The sequence below is a fragment of the Canis lupus genome, chromosome 13 (genome assembly GCF_048164855.1).
Source record: "Canis lupus baileyi chromosome 13, mCanLup2.hap1, whole genome shotgun sequence".
NCBI lineage: Eukaryota > Metazoa > Chordata > Mammalia > Carnivora > Canidae > Canis > Canis lupus.
In genome coordinates this window covers 30,419,178-30,443,072 of record NC_132850.1, presented here as the reverse complement: position 1 = coordinate 30,443,072, position 23,895 = coordinate 30,419,178, and the positions used below count along the sequence as shown (strand labels likewise).

General features: G+C 34.8%; 1 protein-coding gene and 1 long non-coding RNA gene across 15 annotated transcripts in view; both read left to right on the top strand.

The window, feature by feature from the left end:
- Positions 1-13,750, top strand: part of C13H12orf50 (chromosome 13 C12orf50 homolog) — a 42,218-nt gene extending 28,468 nt beyond the window's left edge. For 7 of the 14 annotated variants that reach the window (XM_072773005.1, XM_072773004.1, XM_072773006.1 and 4 more), the window contains 10 exons: positions 41-199; positions 639-716; positions 798-911; positions 3,000-3,110; positions 4,491-4,598; positions 6,302-6,418; positions 7,881-7,985; positions 8,242-8,445; positions 10,243-10,335; positions 13,425-13,750. In XM_072773005.1, the coding sequence (XP_072629106.1) occupies positions 41-199; positions 639-716; positions 798-911; positions 3,000-3,110; positions 4,491-4,598; positions 6,302-6,418; positions 7,881-7,985; positions 8,242-8,445; positions 10,243-10,335; positions 13,425-13,450 (1,115 nt within the window). In that variant the 3' untranslated portion in view covers positions 13,451-13,750. Of the gene's footprint in view, positions 1-40; positions 200-638; positions 717-797; positions 912-2,999; positions 3,111-4,490; positions 4,599-6,301; positions 6,419-7,880; positions 7,986-8,241; positions 8,446-9,999; positions 10,053-10,242; positions 10,336-13,424 lie in introns of all 14 variants that reach the window. The other 7 variants (XR_012005767.1, XM_072773001.1, XM_072772999.1 and 4 more) reach the window with 7 other exon arrangements.
- A 4,348-nt stretch (positions 13,751-18,098) lies between these two features.
- The window catches only part of LOC140602188 (uncharacterized), a 130,697-nt gene continuing 124,900 nt past the window's right edge, over positions 18,099-23,895 (top strand). The window contains exon 1 of the long non-coding RNA XR_012005157.1: positions 18,099-18,245. This is a non-coding gene — a long non-coding RNA (uncharacterized lncRNA). The remainder of the gene's footprint in view (positions 18,246-23,895) is intronic.

The window sequence follows — 23,895 nt, the reverse complement described above, 5'->3', positions numbered from 1 at the left end:
TGTATCTTATGAAGACTGAAATTTTGCATTTTCTCTGTAGATATCACACCACAGAAAGAAACTCAGGAAGGAACTCCACCCCCGACCCAGAGTCAGGAACCCCTGAAACCTCAGGAGAATATATCACGACCCATTCACCATCCTTTAGTTTTAAAAACTAACTTTGAGGAAGAAGAGGAGGAAGGAGATGAACAAAATGGTTAGTAAGGCTTTTCTCAGATCTACAATGCAAATTCAAAAACCCTACTATGTTTTTTATATATAATTTTAACTGTTAGAGGTTAATAACGTAATATATTAGGCTGATTTTGGTAAGAAAATAGCTTCAAATTAATTAAGGATATTAAATTCATTATGTTCTAATTTGTTCTAAGTCTCTACATGCTTATGATCATTTAGACTGGAGGGTTTGTTGTATGATGGCTGAGAGATAGATCTCATTTAAATATACACAGTTGCTTAAACTGATTGTTCTAGTATGTGAAATATAGCGATTAAAGACACCAGTATGCAAATGATTGATTTTAAAAATTAAAAAAGAAATCCATGAGAACAATGTCTGGGATTTTTCGTTCTGATTTATGTGTTTTCATATTATTTGTATTTGGACAATGTAATTAAACATATATATCCTATAGATGCTTCTAGTTTATGGACAAAGACTCCTGAAGAGATTGAAGAAAAAAGAGCAATAAAGGAGATGTGTTATAAATCTGGTAAGAAATTAGACATTTGTAGATTTTCTAATATTTGATGTGACACATTTACTAACTTTTACTTTTCTAATGGGAGATTAGGTGAATACTACAGATTTCATACACCTCCAGATGTTTCATCATCAAAAAGCATAGCCTCAACAGCAGACAAAGAGTTAGAAAAACCTTTGGAAAATGGCAGTGAATTACAAGAAGGTAAGGAATGAAAGGGCAGCATTTTAAGGTGATGTATAAGAGATACTTAGTGTGATAGGCTGTGAATTATTTAGTAAGATGTACATTAGAGTTAAATGATAAATAATACATCAGAATTGAGTGTGAGAAGGAAGTGCTTTTATCAGATGACCTATATTTAATATGAAAAGCTGTTATTAATGTAATTATGCCCTCCCAAAGGAGCTATAGAAGGAATAGACTTCATAAGCGCATGATGGCACTACACCCCCAGTGCAGTAATTCTGTAAATAGCTTGCTTTTACCATTTATTTTTCTTTGCAAATAAATCTCCCTGTAAAACAGGTGCATATTTTTCTCTATGAATGGAAAGGACAACCTAGCTGTAGAAGGACAAAAGAGAGATCACAGAATGACATTAGTGGCAGAACAAGGATACATTTGTTCATTGAATGAGTGCCTTTTGTGTACCAGGCAATTCCAGAAGCAATGCAGGTGGATTATTCTAGGGCTGGGCCTTTCAAGGATCTTATGTTTTGGTGAATCTTATTTGAATGTCGGTAAATATTTTGCCCTTGAAGGCAAGATAACATTTTTTTTCTGGCTATAGCACCAGAAACTCCGAGAAAACTCATGGATGCCCTGAGTTTATATAGTTATCTTGCCATTAGGATGAGCTGAAAGACTAGATTTGAATCCTTTTCTCTCCCTAAAAATAAAAAGTGATAGTTGGGAAATCTCCCAAGATCAAGATGAAGGTAAGATAAAGTAGAGGATCAAGAATATGATGCCTGCTGTTCAAGTACACATGTGGCAAACTATTTAAACATATGGCAGTAGGTGGCAGCAACATACCATTAGATGTTAGAATGATTGGAAAGCCTTAGCGGATAGGTGGGCACCCAACCTAAAGAAAGGCATATTGCCTAAATACTTAGGGAAAAAAGAAAACAAATGAAAAAGAATATTACTTAGGGAAAAAAGAAAACAAATAAAAGAAGTTAGCAATGAATATAAAAATGGTAGATTATAAAGATAATTATATGTCCTTTCACTTTATATTATGGTTTGTTTTTGTTTTCGCTGTTTTAAAGATTTTATTTATTCATTCACAAGAGACAGAGATGAGAGAGAGAGAGAGGCAGAGACTTAGGCAGAGAGAGGAGAAGCAGGCTTCATGCTGGAAGCCCAATGTGGGCCTCGATCCCAGGACCCCAGGATTACACCCTGAGCCAAAGGCAGACACTCAACCACTGAGCCACCTGGGCGTCTCAACATATTAATTTTTAAAGCCTTTTATTTTTAAATATTTTCAGTTAATTCATGAATAGCCTTCACCAAATTTCCCCAAATGTCAGCATTTTACACATTTGATTTTATTTTTCTCTCTTTCTTTTCTAATCCATTTGCATAAGTTGCAGATACGATGCCCCTATATAACTCTTATGTAACTTTAGTATAAATATCAAAATCAGGAAATCACTACTGATACCATATTATTTATAGATTTTTAAAAAAGACAAACTTCACCAGCTGTACCATCAATGTCCTTTACAGCCAAATGAACGTTTTCCTGGTTTTGAATCCAATCCAGAATCATATGATGCATTCAATTATCGTGTCTCTCTTATTCTGCTTTTAATAGTTTATTTTAGGAGAAAATTATCTAGAGGTATATAGAATTGCTAAGAGTTATTTAATTATCACAATATAATTACCATTTGTCAGTAGTGGACTTTAATACTTTTTACTCAATTTGTTCATTAAGTAGATATAATTAAAAGAAATATTACAAAATTCTTTATATAAAGAATACATCAAATAAATATACACACATAATGTTAGATTGTTTAAATTTTTAAATTGCCATTTCACATATAATCCACATAGGAAACTAAATTTGCTTGTTATTTTCTCATAATTATAAAATTTTCTTAAAATTCATATATTTATAAATTTATTAGTCATATCACTTTGTAAACAATACTTGCATTAGCTTTTAGACTTTTTACTATCATCATGAATTCTACTGTAGGCTAATGTAAGCATCTAATGGCTCCTGGGGTGTTTTTTTCTTTTTCCTTTCTAATTTTTTTCTTAATTTTTTAGGGGATGGTCTTACAGTTCCAACAAAATTTAGCCTATTTGAAAGGCAAGGTGAGATAAAAGCATCATTGGATAGGAAACCAAGGACTGACATTGCTGCTTTTGAAAATGGAGGTGAGTTAAGTTAAGATTCTGAATATATCACCATTTAATAAATGATCCTTAATTTCCTCTCTCATAACTAATTTTGTTTTTTCAAAATATTTTTGACATTTTTATTGTTGTCTTTGGGTAAGGAAATTGAGGCCTGGAACTTTATATAATTAATTGCCATAGATGAATCTCTATAGGGGAATGTCTGACACATGATATGCACTTTGTGAATATTTGTAGAATAAATGATTTTATGTTTCAACAATTGAATGACTGGATGAATGGAGACATGTATGTAGAATTTACAGATGACTGGAAGTTAATATGCTGGGTCAGGAGCAAAATTCAACAAGGTAAACTCCAACTGTGATACACACAAAGTCTTGCATTTTGTTCAAGACATTGATAGTAGATTTTCTTCAACTGGGAAAGACTCGACATGATACAGATTGTGAAGAAAAAGCAAATTTTTTTTGTTGGTTACAAGGTTTAAAAATGATTCAATAATGGCTGTCAGGTATCAAATAGCTCAGGCAAACACGTGGTGAATTATTAGGAGTAGTATAGGAAGGTAATTAAATGTGGTAAGTCATTTAAAGTACTCAGTAGAGTGTGTGTCTGACATATATATCAACTATAAATATCAACTATTATTATAGTAATTCTACTGATTTCTGTAATGGTAGTCCACCTATGTGTGTCATTTTATTTTTTAAAATATTTATTTATTTATTCATGAAAGAGAGAGAGAGGCAGAGACACAGGCAGAGAGAGAAGCAGGCTCCTCACAGGGAGCCCCATGCGGGACTTGATCCTGGATTCAGGGATCACAACCTGAGCCGAAGGCAGGCGCCCAACTGCTGAGCCACCCATGTGTGTCATTTTAAAAGAAGGTTACTTGAAACTAAAATTTTATGTTATGAAAGGGTAACTTGTATGGTGAAGAATCTGGAAATTAAGTATATAAGTAATATTTTAAACAATTATGGATATTTATCTTGGAAAATAGAAGAACTTGAGCATAAAACTTGCTTTCATATATCTGAAGATACTCTTAGTACCACTGAAGGTTGGTAAAGAGTAGAAGTAAATTAAATTAAAGGAAAATTAATTGTGTTGACTATGTTAATTTTTGCAATTATCTGTATGTAAGTGCAAATACTATACACACACACACACATATATATATATATATATATATATTAATCTAAACATATGTGGTAAGTGTAGAGATGTGGGTGGTTATCACTGAGAAGTGTTAAACACTTCTGGGAAGTTAAAACTGGGAAGTTAAACAAAACTGGAAGAAGGTATATTATAAAGAAGGATAATCTTGTGTTGGAAGATAGTCTTGTACAGCTTTCTGCTACCATGGCCACTGACAGTAAGGTATTGTTGTAGGAGGCGACTGTTATGTTCCACAAAGGATCATATTTCTTGGAGTAGATGAAAATGAAACTTTACCTGAAGAAAAGGAAATCACTATGTCAAAATGTTCAAATACTAAAGGTAATGAGCCATCCTATAATTTTAACCCATTCATAATCTGGATAGATATGTTAAATACAAAGCTTGACACTTATAGTAACCAATAGGAGAGGCAAGGTAATAAATAAAAACATACACTAAATATAATGAATAGGAGTCAAGAACTCTAAGGTTTCAGTCCTAGTCTATCCTTCATTGTTTGATCATGAGACCATCTCTTTTAGCTTTAGTTTCCTTATCTGAAATATTGGCCTGTTGGATTATGTAATTTCTAGGAATCTTTTTAGCTCTACAGTTATTGGTTCTGTTAAATAGAAAACCAAATCCTCTTTAGTTTCTTTTTCCAACTTCAAATACTCAGTGTGATTGGATTTTCTTAGAAGGCTTTGTGAAGACTGAAAAGTATTAATCTCATTTTGACCTCTATGACATTCTCATGTTTTAATTGTTACTAGTCTGTGAATAATCAAGAGATATGACAAGAAAATCCATCCTTTATAATTTTTTAAAAAGATTTTGTTCATTTATTCATGAAAGACACACAGAGAGAGGTGGAGACATAGACAGAGGGAGAAGCAGGTTCCTTGAGGGAGCGCTATGTGGGACTCGATCCCAAGACTCCAGAACCATGCACTCAACCACTGAGCCACCCAGGCATCCCATCCTTTATAGTTTTATAATCTCCTTATAACATGTGTAGAATTCTCCAGCTGGTACCTTTTTGCTGGGCAGCTCTCTTAGGTACAGTCTAAAAGGGTAGCTGTCCTATAACTAGAGGGCTTTATATGTTCTCCCTCTAAATATTAACAAATTTCATCTACTATTTTCCCCACCATTAAATAAATGTTCTCAAGAATAGGTTGAGGCCCTTGTGATCAAATTATTCTTATGGGAAATGACATGGAAGTCTCTGTTCCTCTCTCTCAGAGATGGAAATATTTTGCCCAATCTATCAAAAACACAAAAAGCAAAAAAAAATCTAACTATACTAACACTTGCTATTATTCACATGTGACTGTTTAAGTTTAAACTAAAATGAAATAAAATAAAAAAATTCAGTACTTCGGTTACATTAGCTGTTTTTCAAGTGCTCACTATCCACATGTGACTAGTGGCAATCCTTTTGTACAGTACAAATTAAGGCCATTTCCATCATTGTATAAAGTTCTGCTGGGCAGACAGTCCTTCTCCAAAGCATGAAACACATGAAAGTTGTTACATTTAAATTATTTCTGAAGTCTTTTCTTAAAGATTTTATTTATTTATTCATGAGAGAGAGAGAGAGAGGCAGAGACGCAGGCAGAGGGAGAAGTAGGCTCCATGCAGGGAGCCTGACGTGGGACTTGATCCCTGGTCTCCAGGATCAGGCCTTGGACTGAAGGCAGTGCCTAATTTCTGAAATATTAATTGAAATAAGTGCATCTGATTTAAAATTAATAAACTTCTGATTCTTCTATATGATGGTATTAAAAATATTACCACTAATACATAATTTATATATTGAAGATAATGTCTGTATCTTGGATTTTTAATGTTTTGTTAGTGACAAATTTTGGGGAATCAATGTAGTGATTAGGGAATTTCAATGATGAATTATAAAAATTAATATACATCTATATTTTTTAAAGAGGTATACCCATCGTATAATGTTTGAAAAGTGAAATACCAACTGAAAGCTTCTTCTACTAATATTGACATTTTATTTTCTTAATTTGCTTTAAAAGATAACAAGGACAGTCCTCATCCAAAGCGTTCCCTAACTACCCGACTAGTACCTACAACGCATGTATTAAATGCTACTGAGAATATCAGTATGAAGTGCAGAGAGGACCCCTCTTCAAGTGAGACATTAGCTCTATCACTTTTTGGCCTTAGATATATTTGTCTTATCATGGATTTGTTTTGCTTATTTGAAGTAGAATTTTTAAAAAGAAAGAAAAAAGGATGGTTTGAAAATTATTCAGTATTAAGAATTAAAAACAATATTCTTCTACTAACTCTGACAACGAATTGTGATGTAGGTCCTAGTAAATTATATACGTTCCCACTAGTTTATTTTAGGTATTAAAATTAATGATATACTAACTTCTCTTGGAAGATTCATTAGTATAGCATTTTTAATTTAACCCACAGTGAGATACATTGACAGGTCTTTATTATGTTTTGGATTATTTTTCATGATTTGGCTTCTCCATGCCATTCAGTTTGATACTGAGATACTTCTCTTGATACAATTAAGACTCATGAATCTTCCTTCCTTCCTCCCTTCCTTCCTTCCTTCCTTCCTTCCTTCCTTCCTTCCTTCCTTCTTTACTACTTTCTCTTATTTCTTTTACTGAGCCCTTGTAATATTCTTAGATCCCAGCCAGGCACCGAAGAGGGCTATGATGGTTTATTCCTAAGAAGCTCAGTTTAGTGACATTTGTTAAAAATATGGTTTCCAAATCCTTGGAGCTGGAGCTTGAGAGTAAGGGTGAAGCATGATGTTTGGAGAGGACGTGGTGAATCAGAATTCAGACAATGCTTAAGTTGAACTTCAGAGCTAGGGCAAAGCCAGATTTATTAGTCCACTATATAGAGCTAATGTAATCTACATAGTGAACTTGTTCATTTTCTCCGTGCAGTAGTAACTTCCCAGGATCTGTTCGGGATCTCCACACAGAGAAATAGCAAAGAATGCCCCTGTCTACTAAATTGTTTTAGAATTCTCTGGAGAAATGTGCCTTAGAAATTCCTAGAAAACTGAGCTTGTATATAAATTTTTCAATGTAAAAATATGCCAGTAGAAAGTAAAAAGCCTTAGCACTTAAAAATTCTAATTACTTAGACTTGTTTCACCAAACTAACTACACACTCAAATTCTTAAAACTTAAAAAAATGAGGCAATTTTCACTAAAGGTATTTTACATTAATCCAACTTCTTAAGAAGGAGATTTATGTTCAAAATAACAATTCTAAAATTATTTAAAAATAATATAATGAGATCTATAATTATATTTGGAATGAATTTTATATTCTTTTAAGCAATTTACATATTCCTTTGGGGAAGAGCATTTTTCTCTGAGGAATGCTACGTATTGAAAGTTTTCTCATCAATGAATGTCCAGGATAGCTGTTTTTTTTTTGGGGGGGGGCATGCTTTAAGAAATAAGTCACCCTTTGTTCTAGAAAGTAAAGTATTAGACTAGTGCATTTATTTTTTTCTCTTGCTTGACGTGAATGCACAGATATGTAATTATCACCGAGTAATTTTCAGATGAAAGCATCTCTTTAAAAACTGTAAAAATTTGTATCTTCTTCAAGTGAATGATGTCCAGCCAGTGAGGAAGCCTCACTTTAAAGGTGTGAAAAAAAGGAAATGGATTTATGATGAACCGAAGAATTTTCCTGGCTCAGGAATGCGGAGAGGTGAAGTATCTATATATTTGATATTTCTAAACTATACTTTGAAAAGAAATTAAATATAAAATAATATTTCCTACCTGAAAAACAAATTACTGTTGTGCAACCTGCTATTTTAGATGTCAACCCAAACTCTTATAAATTTAGTTCTTTTAGCACACATTGTCTTCCATAGCACTATCATTTAAGCAGCAGTATGTTATTTATGGGTATGATACTGGTTTGTATTATCCTTTTTTCCCTTCTCCCCTTTCCTTTACAGCAGTACAGTCCCCAAATCCCAAAAATAAAATGAGTTACCATCACAATAATAAAAACAGAAATGCTGAGAATGCATCATATATCCATGTTCAGAGAGATGTTATCAGGACTGTCTCACTGAGTGCACCTCCCCGCAGCAGGCCCACAAATGGGTCCTACAATAAAGTTGATGTTAACAAGGAACCCAAACTCAACCTCTGTCCAGGTAAGACTCTTTTCTTATGTGATTTATACATGTCCATGATTTGCATCCCCATGGCATTATGTAATGGTCTAGTTAATCTTCATCACTACCGTCCCCGCCTTCTGTTTCTAGGCCATCACCACCACCAGGATGGCTTAGAAAACTGGTGAGAGGATATATTCCATGAGCAGGAGAGCACATGGCTTAAAGACATGTTAGAAAATGTGTTGGGGGATGCCTGAGTGGCTCAGTGGTTAGGGCGTTTGCCTTTGGCTCAGGGTGTGATCTTGGAGTCCTGGGATCAAGTCCCACATCGGGCTCCCTGCATGGAGCCTGCTTCTCCCTCTGCCTGTGTCTCTGCCTCTGTGTGTGTGTGTGTGTGTGTGTGTGTGTGTATGTGTGTGATGAATAAATAAATAAAATCTTAAAAAAAATGTATTGGGTGCAGATGTCTAGACATTGAACCTCCTTAGAGTTTTGTCTCACAGCACTGCACTTTGTTCCCTCTGAATAGCTTTTTTTCTCTCTGGGGATTGTATTCAAATGGTTGACATTTTCTTGTTCCACTAACCACGTTGTTCAATCATCACTTTCAGGCTCGCCTTGGCTTTTCCTTAAGCCTTTATGATTACTTTCTGAAAGGGTTAGTTTGGGGGTTAACTACAATATTTTTGACAACCTCTCATCTTTCCCACCATGTGCAGATTGCTTCTAAATCATGTCATCATGTAATAGGCAAAGTCATGGTATATGTCAGGAAGTACAAGGCCAAGGGGAGGAGGGAACTAAATCTTTTCCTCCTGTTTCAGATGAATTTTTCTCTTTTTGAAGTTGGGTTTCAGCTCTCTCAACAAAAGGCCACTTAATTCCCTCTAATTTCATGTTTGTATTTTCCTGTGTTCACAGTCTAGAGTTCTGAATGTTGTGCACTTTCTGAAACATAAGTAAAAATTCAATGTCTCTCTTAGGTCCTTTCTTTTATAATTTAAATAGAAGTTAGCTTTATTTGTCTTTCTTCTGTTTGTTTTAGAATTAAATGATAAATGGATTTATATATAAAAATAAAGATATTCTTGGGTAAAATAGTCTTTCAATTATTACTATTATTATTATTTACTGTGAGCGAATGGCTGTCTAGATTTGTATTAAGGTGGTCACAATTATGCTCACTACTACTTTTGTGCCATTAGTGCAAATGTTAACACAGGAATAAAAACAAATAAATTCTTAGTATTATTATGAACCGTGCTTTGAGAATCCTGGCCACATAGTAATACTTAAAAACCCAAATACAACATTGTTAGATAATAGTTCAAATATAAAGTTGTCAGAGGAAAGATATTTAAGAACCAAGTCAGTATATAAAGCTTTGGTTTCCTGAGACACTAAGTTCACTATGGTAGAGTAATCCCTGACATCATGGGAGTCAGTTCATGGAAGGTAAAAGGAATTGGTGGTGCCTTCTGGGTATTTTCTTCTTTTTCTTTCTTTCCTCTCCAAGAATTAGCAGAATTGTATGGTAAAGCAAGGCAATGAAATATTTTGATCACATCCAGATATCATACTCTCTTGTAGCTTAGCCTCATGGGAGAGAGCCTTATTTGAAGAATTGGACAGCCAATTAAGAGGTACATAACCATGTTCATTGATAACATAAGTGGTCTTAATAAATTCACTTGGGTTCCTGATGCCTTAGCTTTGAAATGCTAAAATACATTACTTAGAGAATAGTTTCACCTCTGAGATATTTGTAACATTGAGACACTCTTGGAATATGATTTAAAGTTATAAAATATTTAATTCCTGTCTTCTTCTCAGATAAATATATGTCAACATCATATAATGGTTCAGCCTGGCGAAAAAGAATTCCTTTTTCAAAAACATATTCAAAAACTGAAAAGATATATGCAGGTAAATGTTTCTAGTAATTTTAATGTGTCATTCTAAAAATGGATGACAAGTTTTTATGTTTCAGGGTCAGGAAACATTTTAGAAAAAATTAGAAAATATTCATGATGTTTATGAACACAATTACTTGGAGTTTAGTAGATAGCTTGTCTATTAGCAATTTAATTTTACTTTGTTTTATTGTGTTTCTCCTTTGTCTATCTTTATGTTATCAGAAATCTTTCGATATATTTCTCTCCTTAGATATAAAATTAGCAGTTGGAGCAATTTTATGTTAATATTCATTATTTGTTGAACTACAAAGCAAATATATAAAACTACATTTTGACACAAAATATTAAAGCCCTACTATATCCACCATGGACAAATATTGGCTGGTGCAGACTAACAGAGAACCTGAGATGTTTCCAGGCCAGAAGGCTCTGAGGGACTATGATATTCCCCCTTCTTGTGCTCTGTTCTCAGGGAGAGTATGCAAATCCTGGGAATCTCCCCAGGGTGGAGGTTTGAAGCCAATCAGACCTCAGGTGGTTCTTTTGCTAAAAAGCTTGATGTCTTCTCCAAGCTTATCCTGGGGCTGGTACAGTAGGTTTGGAAAAACACACAGGATAAAATGGTTTCAGTTACTCCAGAAAACTGAGTCTTTCAGAAAAAGTTCTAAATAGAGAGTTCCTACTTATATCATTAGCCTAGAGCTTTCAGAATAATCTGAAATCCATAAACTCTTATATGAGAGCTTCCTGGAATGAACCTGAACACATCCAGATTAGAAACTGTATACTTTTCAAAAAACAAGAACAAAAACAGCTGATATATTCTTTAGTATTTCTCAAAACTCTTGATTTCAACTGTGATGTTAGTTGCTTTTCTTTTTTTCCCATTTCTTTCCAAATCATATTGTAGTCTAAGAGAACTCTGTTGCAGTGCTTTTTCATTGACTATATTTTCTCTTAGCTTTTTGTGGGTTTTCACATGTGATTGCACTTAATTTTGGGGAGAAGGAGATGAAAAGTTGGTAAAAATCCTGGATAAAAACTACAAATTGTTGAGCTGCATCCTTTTCTTCAGTGGTTTCCTTGTGGGTGTGATATTATTTGGAGTATTTAAGGATGAACTCTTCATCCTTGCCCCTATCTTGGTGACTGCTCTTGTATCCCAGCAGCCTTCTCCTTTCTCATCCCAGGTAGTTAAATAATGAATTACAGAAGAATGTAGGGGATGGATGGGGCACTTCAGAGCATGAAACATGTACCATCCATGTATGGCACAGGAGAGGAAAAGTGACACAGGATGTGAGCTTATTAAACTAGTTTTGTTCAATCTGTAGAGCAAGGAGAGGGAGAGTATGAAGAGGTATCAAAAGACCAGATACAGTGTGGGGCTACTATTCTAATCTAGTTCCCTTCTGCTCTTCTCCCCTCACATCCAGCTATGCCAGGACCCAGGGGTAGAAAGTCAGTGATGGATTTCCCTTTGAAGTTTATAAGACTTTGAGCATAAAGAGGATCTGCAATGCACTTCCCAAATTCAGCCAAGGGAGAAAAACTTTGGAGAGAATTTATCAATGTGATCTATTGGTGGGAGTGTGGGGAGCAAGCCATATCTAACATGAGAGAGGGCTGGAGAGTGCTTCTTGAGATTCCCAAGCTCCAAGTTTGCTTGGGAGGATCACATATTCTGTAAGTTCAAGTGAAACAGTTCATGGGAAAGGGCCAGTGGGGCTAAACAGTTTTCTGACTAGGGCTAAAGGCATAGCATCAGAAATATGCCTTTGGGTTGGGCCCTACTGGAGGGGAAAACTCAGTGAGAATCTCAAAAGACTGCTCTTCCAGGGATTTGATTATAAACCAAATCATCCACTCGTTACTTGTGATTTGAGGTATTGTCTAAGGGCAAAGACATCACCTGGGAGTTTGTTAGAAACGTAGAATCTCCATATCAGACCTACTAAATTAAAATGTGCATTTTAACAAGTTTCCCGGGATGATTAAGATGCTCATTAAAGTTTGAGAAACCTTAGGCTATGTTGTCTGGACCACCATTCACCAGCCTGGGACCCGGGCCTTGTGGAGACCCATGATTGTTGAGATATTGTCTTCCCAGCTGTCATGAAGCAGCAACCATTCTCCCCTGTTCCAACCCTAGAAATTAGGATAACAGCAGGGAGATGGGAGAGGGAGGGACAAGAATCCTGAGAACGAATTTCAAATCTGAAGATGGTTGAAATGTAAATGTGAAATGACTAAGTAATCACTAATTTGGACTAAGTTTATGTGCAAGTGTATGTGTAAATTTTCTACATCAGGCAGAATGAGGACTTAGATTCAAGGAATTAAATAGAATTATAAAAATAGTTTTCTTATTTACTTGAGCTTTTGACTGGGAAATCTGTAACCCTTAAACTATCCCTTCCCACTGTTGTTGTCATCATCAGACTAGAGAAAGATGAGCTTGTGTTTCCTCCCCTGCACTTCCTGCTAGGGCACAGAGGAGAGATTTCAGCATTTCCCAGTGGGCAGATGGACTGCTGGAGAGAGGAGGGAGAAAGCACAAGCTGCCACTAGCCTATTCTGCTAAGGAATATCTCAGAGCCAAGGCCACAGAAGTGTAAATGGGCAAGAGGAGCCTTTTGGGAAAATGTTGTCAGATGCTATGAGGATAATGCAGCAGGAGAGGAAAATGTGTGGGAAGCAAGGAAAGGAGCTGAAGGCGATTAGAGATGTCAGCCTTCCCTTGGGGGCCACATGTCCTTTCTGATAAGAATATGGCTGGTGTGACTGGAGGTGCCTGTCTCTGTAGGATGGAGCAGTCGTTCTGTTCACTCTGGGTGCACCAAGGTACAGCCCTTATATGTGGTATCATTTCCATCCTTTTTCATCCCTCCATCCAAATTCAAAACACAGTAAGCTTTGGAAAGAAATGAACTTAGTTTGAATAGCATTTTGAAAATATATGAATTAAAACAGTGGACTTAGGTTTTGTTTTGCCTTTAGATTTATGGTAAGTAATTAGCCAAGAAATGCAGAATGTTGGTATCCCGAAGAATGCTGAAAAGGAAAATAATTGAAGTATTTTGTGTGTTTTATTATTAGAGCCAAGAAGAAATGGGAGCAAGTAAATCTGGAGGTTGAGAGAAGAGAAAAATGAGAAAAGAGAAAAGTGCCAGATATCCTCTGATTTACAATCAAAAATGAAAATTCAAAGAATGAGATATTCAAGTACTCCATACTATATACTGGGTAGCCAAAGATGATAAAATGCAAATTCTGAAAATAAGATGCAGGAAGTACATTGTGCTCTTTCAAAACTGATAAAAATGCAAATTACAAACAGCTGCCTGTGTATTTATATAGGTCTGGAATTCATTCGATGCATTGCCACAAACATTTAATAAAATTTAAAAGTTTGACAATTAAAATCATTCTTTACTTGTAAACAAAGTTAGATTGCACAGATTGAGAAGTGAAATTATGTCTTTGATCTCTGTTTTGTGATATTCTTTATAGAAGAAACCTCACATTTTCTTTACCTAGATTTTGAGTTGAGCCCTCAGTGATAATAACAGATAAAGTGTAAACAGACCCAATGAAGTCTCAGGGTTACAGTTTGGTGATGAGTATGTTAGAGGAATTCCAATGGAAATGCACTTTGATGTGTTGTAAAAAGAAAAAAAAAGATTGGTTTATTTTGCAGGGCAGTGCTGAGCAATGTCTTCTAGTTGGCAACTACAAAATCTGCTGCTGAGATGTGTGAGATTCATGACTGAAAAATAAACATTTTCGTACCAAGAACACAAAAACTATATGATCATATTAAAAAAAAGGATTTGTAAAAGGAAAAAAAGTGAATTAAAAAATGATGTTTAAGAAGTATTAGTGAGAGTTTAAGGCTTTAAATAACTCTAGAAGTATAAATGCTTAAAATGAAAAGAGACACATCATTTGAAAACTGATTTCCATTTCTTCTGTACTTGTTTAGAATAATAAAATTTTAATTCAAAGAAATTCATCTGCAAAGTGACTGAAACAAAAAATTGAGAATTTATTCTTTAAGCTTAAAGCCTAGTATGACAGTAATATATGCAATTAACTTTTCAAATAGTGTTTTTGTAAGTTTGTAGCATTTGTACTTCTGAATTTATTCAAGTTCGGAACTTTGGGACACCTTTTATTCATATTTACACACATCTTGTGGTTATTAGTAGCCTCTTGTTCAGTATTTATGGGGGGCTCATCAGAGTTTAAGCTTAGAAATATTTTATTTTAAAACATTTTGTAGATGTAATTCTAGCTTGTGGAGTAGTAAGTCCTAGTTTCTAGCTTCTAATGGTGCTCTGTCTACCAACTTTCAAAAGCATGTGGATATAGTCATTTTGTTTTCATAAATAGAGTGGACACAAATGAAAACTGTGCCAGAAAGATACCTTGGTGAGACAGATTTGAGCAGGATATAAGAAAAGAGCTAGGTTGAAAAAGCTGTCTAGATGGAGGCTGATAGGAAACATCCATAACTCCACTTAACAGATCTATGTCCTTCTAAAAGTTCATGTAGTGGTGGAGAAGGGATGGTTCTAAGAAGGCAATTCAAGATATCTTTCTCAAAGTATGGATTCTTAGTGTGTATATTTATTACATGAAAAATGCTGAGGACTCAATGAGGAATGAGAAAAATCTGAAAGAAGACTCAAATGTCATTCTCCTGAATGTGTGCATGTATTATTCCTGAACAAATGGACATTTTTATTATGATAAACTTTGTCTAAGAGGGCCATGTGAATGGTGGCATTAATGAATTCTGTTTTTATATTTGTGATTTATGGAAAAGGCATGGCTTAAATGGGGCAAACTAGTAACCAAGAAAGAAGAAGATAGCAAGCCCCCAAATTAGAAAGGCTAGAGGATGACAAACATAAGTGGACAAACAAAAATATAGTAAGCCAGCGAGCAGTTAAGCCTGCTGACTCCTAAACATAAAAGTAAGGCATTTAAGCCTAAGTTAATGATGCCAGCAGTAGAGTTGCTTTTCTGGCAGTTCCAAAAGCTTTCAATGAATTTGAATGGGTGTATAATGATTTTACTCTTTTCAAAACGTAGCAGTAATAAAAATTTTAACAAAAATAGCATTTATTCAATGCTTAGTATATTAGTTTGCTAGGGCTCTCATAACAAGACACAACAAACTATGTGGCTCAAACAACAGGGATTTATTGTTTCATAGTTTTGGGGCCATAAATCTGAAATCAAGGTGTTGGCAGCATTGGTTCCTTCTGAGGACTGTGAGGGAGAATATGTTCTTGGCCTATCTCTTTGGCTTTGTAGATCTGACTTCTTGTTGTGTCTCTCCATATCATCTTCCCTGTATGTAATGTGTGTTCAAATATCCTCTTTTATAAAGGCATGAGTCAGATTAGGAATCACCCTAAAGACCTCATGTTAACTTGATTACCTCTATAAGGATCCAATTTCCCTGTAAGTTAAACTTATGAAGTACTAGTGGTAAGGACTTCAGCATGTGAATTGGGGCAGGGGGCATGTAAAGATGTCTCTTGGACCCTCCTAAAGTGAGGAGGTAGGTCTCAAATGACAAGTCCACTCTAACATTTCCATCTCTCTAAGCCTTTGAATTACTCTAAGCCTTTGAATTACTTCCTTTACAGTAAACCAAGGGATTTGGTATTTCTAGCTCACTCACTGGGCCACCTTTTAGTCCATATTCAAGCCAGCCAGCCAACCAACCAACCAACCAACCAATCAACCAACCAAACTATTGGAGCCCTTAATAATTCCCTGAGCTGTGACTTTAAAAGTAGAACTTATGCTTAGTGGGCCCATATCAACACAATCATTGTGATGTAACTTTATGCTTCTTTCACTATTATTCTACATTTTTAATATCCATTCCCACACACAGTTGCAGGGTTTTTGTTTGTATAAATTAGCAAACTCAAGTTGCTCTTTTGGAGTGTGGTGTACTTCCTCATGGGTCATACTTCATACCTCACCTTTAGTAGCCTGCTTGGACTTGAGTCTAATTGCAGGTCTAGTAGCAAAGAGCAATGATGGAGGTCAGACCTGAGGGAAATCAGCATTGTTTTACTTGGCAACTCCCTCAGGTAATCTCAGATGGGGGTGATGGGGCTGCTTCTATCGGGGGTTGAGAGGTTAATTCTATTAGCCAAGACTCATCAGAATGTAGGGCCTCAAATATCTCTAGCTTCATGAGGGTCTTCCCATATCTCTCCATTCCAACTTTCAGATGATGTTCCTCCTCAAACTATGCTGTCACTTTAACTGAATAATCTGTGAGCCTGGGGTTTCAAATTGTGTTGCAATTCAGTGGTTCACAGGATTAGATTATGAGTTTGTTTCTCAGAAATCTCAGCCTTAAAAAAAAAAAAATAGAAAAGAAATCTCAGCCTTGTGTCTATTAGAGGAATCTTTTTCCAGGGAAGCTTTCAGATCATTTAGGTGATATGTGAACTAGGAATTCAAGATCCTTGCCTCTCATAAGTGTTTGATTATGAGTATACAATGGTGATTTTTTGTATATTTCTAGTGCCATATCATACCATGGATGATCAGTGCTCTCTTTACTACTAAAAATAGAGTTATTAGAGTCTTTAAATCTAATCAGATTAGAGAACAAGTTTCAGAAATCCCAGAACCAATTCAGAAAACTCCGTTTTAAGATTATGTTCTTATAGAGCCACTCTTAGTACCAAAATCTGTATTGGAGTTCTCCAGAGAAACAGAACCAATTTAATATATTTTGTATAAATACATATTTCATTTGATTTTTGTTTTTTAAATTAATTTATCTATTTACACAATTTGACAAAATATAGTATAATAACCCACTGCTCATCCCATTAAGGTCCCTCCTTAGTGCTCATCACCCAGTTACCCCATCCCCTCACCCCCCTTCCCTTCTACAACCCTTTGTTTTCCAGAGTTAGGAGTCTCCAATGGTTTGTCTTCCTCTCTATTTTTTCCCCACTCAATTTCCCTCCTTTCTCTTATAATATCTTTCACTATTTCTTATGTTCCATATGAGTGAAACCATATAATGATTTCTCTGATTGACTTATTTCACTCAACATAATTACCCTCCAGTTCCATCCATGTTGAAGCAAATGGTGGGTATTCGTCCTTTCTGGTGGCTGAGTAGTATATATATACCACATCTTCTTTATCTGGTCATCTGTCAAAGGACATAGTAGCTCCTTCCACAGTTTGGATGTTGTGGACATTGCTGCTATAAACATTGGGGTACAAGGGTCCTGTTGTTTCACCACGTCTGTATCTTTGGGAATACATATCTATTTTACATATTTATTTTTTGAGAGATTTATACTAGGCAAGGACTCCACAGGACCATGGAGACATATCTACATGGAGACATGCTCATCCTTCTATAATATGCTCTAGTAGCACAGATGCTAGATTTCACTCTTCAAATCATCTTAACCCCATTTCTTGGACTATATAGGTCTCTCCCCTAAGACAGAACTCCAAAGAGTGAACCTTGCTATCAAAGGGTTGGAGAAGGGAAAGCTATTTTCAGGGTGTTAATGGAAGTGAAGAATGTGGGTTGTCCTTTCCATAGAAGTGCATGGGGTCTTTTGAGTTTTGGGACATAGCAGGGAATGTAAAAAAAAAGAGGAATGCATCTCATTCCAGGCAAGAGTGTGAGGCTCTTCAAGCTTCTAGTTTCTAGTACAGAACTCTGAATTGTCCCAGAATTCTAAACACAATCCTGGTCTTCTGGTTGTTATGTAGGGTTATTTCTTAGCTTAATTTATAACTTTCAAATACTTAAATATATAGCATGTGAATCTTCATATCTATTCTTGCCTAGGCTCTGCAAATATTAGAGATATTCAGCACATACATGCCAAAAAGCAACAATAGCAGGTGGGATCTTAACACTAATTGTTTCTTTTACTATGCAAACAGTGGACAGAACAAGCAAATTATTAGCTGTAACAGGAATCTAGCCTTTTGCCAGAGATTTGTCATTAAAGTGAAGGAGGTCGGTTGAGCAGAAGGGTCAGTGTTAATTACATTTTTGAAAAACTTCAGATGGAGAATGTACTGAACAAGTATGTGATCCCTAAATAATTTCTGATTCCTTGATTCTACACTGCCTAGGTAATTCAGAGGCTTATTGTTGTAAAGAACTGCTGTGGATATACTGCCCAAGGAAGCTTTGGGCAAAACCAGAAGCTCTGGGCCCTATTCTGTGAATAGTAATGCATACCATTGTTCTTTGCTACTAACCAAAAAATGATTTGGGAAATTCATTCAATCTTATTTAGTCTGTCTTCTAATCTTTAGTATTAAGATCTGAAGCCTGTAAGCCTAAGATCTAGAATACCTTCAGAGATAAAGGCAGCTCTAGCATCTCTTAAATGGCCATATTTTAATTTAGTATGGTGCCTAAAAAATAGTAACTACCTAGTAAATTGTAGCTTCTATGAAAATTAATTGTAAAGAATGAAAATATAAATCTTCAGTTTCCAGCAGTATGGTAAAATATTTATTCAGAGAATAGCTCTTTCTGTAAGAACATAACCTAAATATGCCACATGTAAACAACACAATGTAAAACAAAAACATCTCTTTCAGTGCATGTCTGAGCAGGAAGGAAAGAAAATGATTTGCTCAGAAGCCAGAATGACAAGGGGGGAACCCAAAAGAATAAGGAAGCCTGAGAGCTGACATCTGCTTTGGGGTTTCTGCAGATTCTTAATGCCACAGAGTTTGGGCTTTAGTGCCCACAAACCAAAGAATGAAAACAGTATAAGGCATGAACAGAGCTGAGGACAGGATGAGAAACTTCACAAGAAGCCAGGACATATTAAACATGATATGGTCAGAAAGGAAACTAGATAAAGAATACTTAGTTTGCAGACAGAGATACTTTGAATATATACTCTTCTCTTAAAATTTTAGACATAACTTTTCTTTCAGGTGAATTTTGGGTTTGAATCCACATTATCGAAATGTCCCAAACAAACTTCAAGTGAAAAATGTAATATAAAGTGTTCTCAAATTGGTAGTGCCTCAGGCACTTGGATGAGGTAAATAATTTCTGGTTTCTGTTCTTTAAATTCAGATATTATGGAATGGCCAAAGATAAAACTCCAAGTGAGGCAAATTTGTAATTAAAAAATTAAACAGATACAATCGTAAGTCAACAATAGCAATAATATATGGAAATAAGACTTGCAAAAAGTACTGAAAGTGTTTTTAACAATTAAGAAATAACGCAAAAATATGAAGAATGGACAAAAAGCTATCAGTATTGGCCAAAACTATTTGAAAAGGAACCATATAGAACATTTAAAAGTGATCAAAATAAAAGAACATTTAAAAGTGAAAATAAAATCATTGAAAGTGGAAAAATAAAGGATAGGGTAAACAAAGAAATTGCTGAAGAAAGTAGAAACTGAAGGATATATTTAATAAGTTATTCATAATATATCAGAGAGAGACTAAAAATGAAAACTATAAAAGAAAGGTAAAGAGAGATGGAAAATATAAGTATAATTAGAATTCCAGAGGAGATGAAAGAAAAAATTAGAGAAAGACAAGACAATAGTTGGAAATGTTTCAGAATTGCTGAAAAACACCACACTAGGCAAGGACTCCACAGGGCCATGGAGTAAGCCCACTGGGTCAAAAAAGAATGGACAAAAAACAACTCTTATTTGTACCCTCTACCTTGGACTATTGTACATCAAAAATTACATTTTAAAGCAAATAGAAAGAAAAGACAATTTACCAACAGAAGAAGAAATACTATGCTCATAGCAGAATTCTACATAGCTGCAGATCCAGACAACAATGAAATAATCAAAACACTGAAAGAAAATATTTATCAATCTAGACAAGAATGCCCAGAATGTATATATATATCTCACTTTTCAAGAATGTGAGATAAATAAAAATCATTTAGAGAAATCAAAACTGAAATCTTTGCCAAGTTACCAAATTTACTTCTGAAGGAAATGCATTCTGAAGAAGGAAAGTGATTTATAAAAATAATCTGATGGGAAAAAAGAATGGTCAGCAAATAATACGAATTTATGGCTTAATTTAAGGAAATAATGTAGAAGTCAATAACAATATTTTCTAATTTGTAAGTTCAAACAAACCAAATTAGTACTAAAATATTATACCACAATTATACATAGATTATAAGAATGGGTGACCAGAGTTAAGGAAAATGGTTTCCAGTTTTGTTGAACATGTAAGATCATGTATAATGTGCTCGATGTATTCCAGGGGGCACCACTGAAATCATAATCTGAGAGCAAGTGCACCACCTGTATAGCTATATTCAGCATAAAGGAGCATGATATGATATAAACTTAGACATTATTTAATTATGCATATTAAAATTTTTAGGATAACTGTAAGGAAAGAGAAACTTTGTTATTGCCAAATTGGTAGAAGGAATAAAATGGAATAGGAAAAATTTTAAAAAGGAAAAAAACAGAAAAGTGTTATAAAAAGCACAAAATAAAGCACCAAAAATAAATTCAAATATGTCAGTAATTACAGTGTAAATGTAGAAAATTCTATTTGATAAATATTTTCATATACAGCTGTATACTATTTCAAAGACATCAACTATCCATGGGAGGGAGGGAGACCATAGGCATGAAGTGGGGAAAGAAACAGATACCACACTAGATACTGCAGACATAGGGAACTCGCAGGGAGAAACAAAACCCCATAACTTTTGGCTTTCAAAACCAGAGGGGCATAATTTTGTGAGTTCTTATAATCTGTGGAGATTAACACCTGGAACTTTAAAATTCAGCATCCTCAACTCTGGGAGAGCCAAAAGGGTGACAGGAAACAGTCTTCACCCTTAGAGAGATTAGCACAATAATGAGCCGAGTGGAGATATAGCATTCAGGCTACAGTTTGAAAAATACCTGTGGTATATGGGAAGAAGAAGAATATACAAGAAATGTTAAAGGGGACTCTTTGAGTGGAAAGGAAAGAGCATAAGTAGGAGAAAGAAAAACTAGGAAGCTCAAAAGCTGTAAATATATCTATAGAAATCACTGAAGGAATTTACAAAATAAAAAGATGGAAAGCATGACATCATATACCCAAAGTATGAGGTGGGAGGAGGAGTAAAGAATGGGTTTAAACTCAAGTGACCATCAACTTAATAGATTGCTATATGCATAAGATATTATGTACAAATCTAATGGTAACCACAAATCAAAAATCAGTAATAGATATGTAAAAAATAAACACGAAGGAATCAAAGTGTATCACTAAAGAAAGCCAGAAAATCATGAGAGAAAAAACAGGTAAGTACAAAACAACCATAAAATAAGTAGCAAAATGGTAACAAGTCATACCTATCAAGAATTTGAATGTAAATGGACTAAAACCTCCAACCAAAGACACAGTGTGATGGAATGGATAAAATAGCAAGACCCATCTATATGCTGCCTACAAGGGACTCATTTCAGACTTAAAGGCACATGCAGATTGAAAGTAAAGAGACGAAGAAATTACCATGCAAATGGAAGTGAAAAGAATGCCAGGGTAGTACTACTTATGTCAGACAAAATAGACTATAAAACAAAGACTGTCACAAGAGGCAAAGAAGGATACTAAATAATATAAACGGGACAATCCAATAAAAACGTATCATAATTGTAAATATTTATGAACCCGGCATTGGAGTGTGCAAATACACAAAGCAGCTAATAATGAGCATAAAGGAAGAATTGATAGTAATACAGTAATAGTAGGGGACATTAATACTCCAATTACATCAATAGATAAACATCCAAACAGAAAATCAACAAGGAAATAGTGGCTTTGAATGACACATTGGACCAGGTGGATATACAGATATAATCAGAATATTCCATCCTAAACCAGCAGAATCCACAATCTTTTCAAGTGCACATGGAACATTCTCCAAAATATATAACATATTAGGCCAGAAAACAAGTCTTAAAAATTCAAAAAGATTGAAGAGATACTATGCATCTTTTAAAAACACAATGCTATGGAACTAGAAATCATCTATAAGAAAAAAATCTGGAGAGAACACAAATACACGGAGATTAAATACTATTGTACTAAACAATGAATGAGGGGCACCTGTGTGGCTCAGTCAGTTAAGTATCTGACTCTTGATTTTGTCTCAGGTCATGATCTCAAGGTTGAGACCAAGCCTGGTGTCAGCCTTAATATTCTCTCTCCTTCTCCCTCTGCCTCTTCCCACCACCCTCATATGTAGGCTCTCTCTCTCTCTTTCAATAAAAAATAAAATAAAATATTTATAAACATCTAAAAAATCAAAGAGAAAATCAAAACAATCATGGAGACAAATGAAAATGATTATTTGGCATGCAGCAAAAATTGTTCTAAAAAATGATAACAATACCTATCCCAAGAAGCAAGAAAAATATCGCATAACAACCTAACTTTACAACTATTACAACTAAAAGAGCTAGAAAAAAAAAGAACAAAACTCAAAACTAGTAGAAAGAAGGACATAATAAAGACTAGAAGAGAAATAAACAAAATAGAAACTAAAAAAGCCTCAATAGAACAGATCAATGAAACCAGGAACTGATTCTTTGAGGAGAAAAAAAGTCTTTTTTTTTCTTTTTTTTTTTTAAATTTTTATTTATTTATGATAGTCAGAGAGAGAGAGAGAGAGAGGCAGAGACATAGGCAGAGGGAGAAGCAGGCTCCATGCACCGGGAGCCCGACGTGGGATTCGATCCCGGGTCTCCAGGATCGCGCCCTGGGCCAAAGGCAGGCGCTAAACTGCTGCGCCACCCAGGGATCCCGAGAAAAAAAGTCTTAAGTCAGACTCATAAAAAAAAAGAGAGGATTCAAATAAACAAAATTAGAAATGAAAGAGGGAAATATCAACCAACACTACAGAAACACAAAGGATTATAAGAGAATATTATTAAAAATTACATGACAACAAATTAGATAAACTAGAACTATGTGTTGAAACATATAATCTCCCAAAACTTAATCAGGAAGAAATAGAAAATTTGAACAGACAATTACCAGCAATGAAATTGAATCAGTAATCAAAAACTACCAACAAACGAATATCCAGGGCCAGATGGCTTCATAGGTGAATTCTATCAAATATTTAAAGAAGAGTTAATACATTCTTAAATTAGTCCAAAAAAGAAAGAGAAAGAAAAGCTTCCAAATATATTCTATAAGACCAGCATTGCCCTGATAACAAAAGTAGATAAAGACACTACAAAAAAGAGAACTATAGGACAATATCTCTGATAACCATAGATGCAGAAATCTTCAACAATATTAGGAAATTGAATCCAACAATATGCCAAAAAATCATTCACCACAATCAAGTGGGATTTATTCCCAGGATGCAAGTGTGGTTAAATATTCACAAATCAAGCAATGTAATACATTATAGCAATAAGAGAAAGTATAAAAACCATATGGTCATTTCAATAGATGCAGAAAAAGTATGTGATAAGGTAAAACATTCATGATAAAAACCCTCAACAAGTTAAGTTTA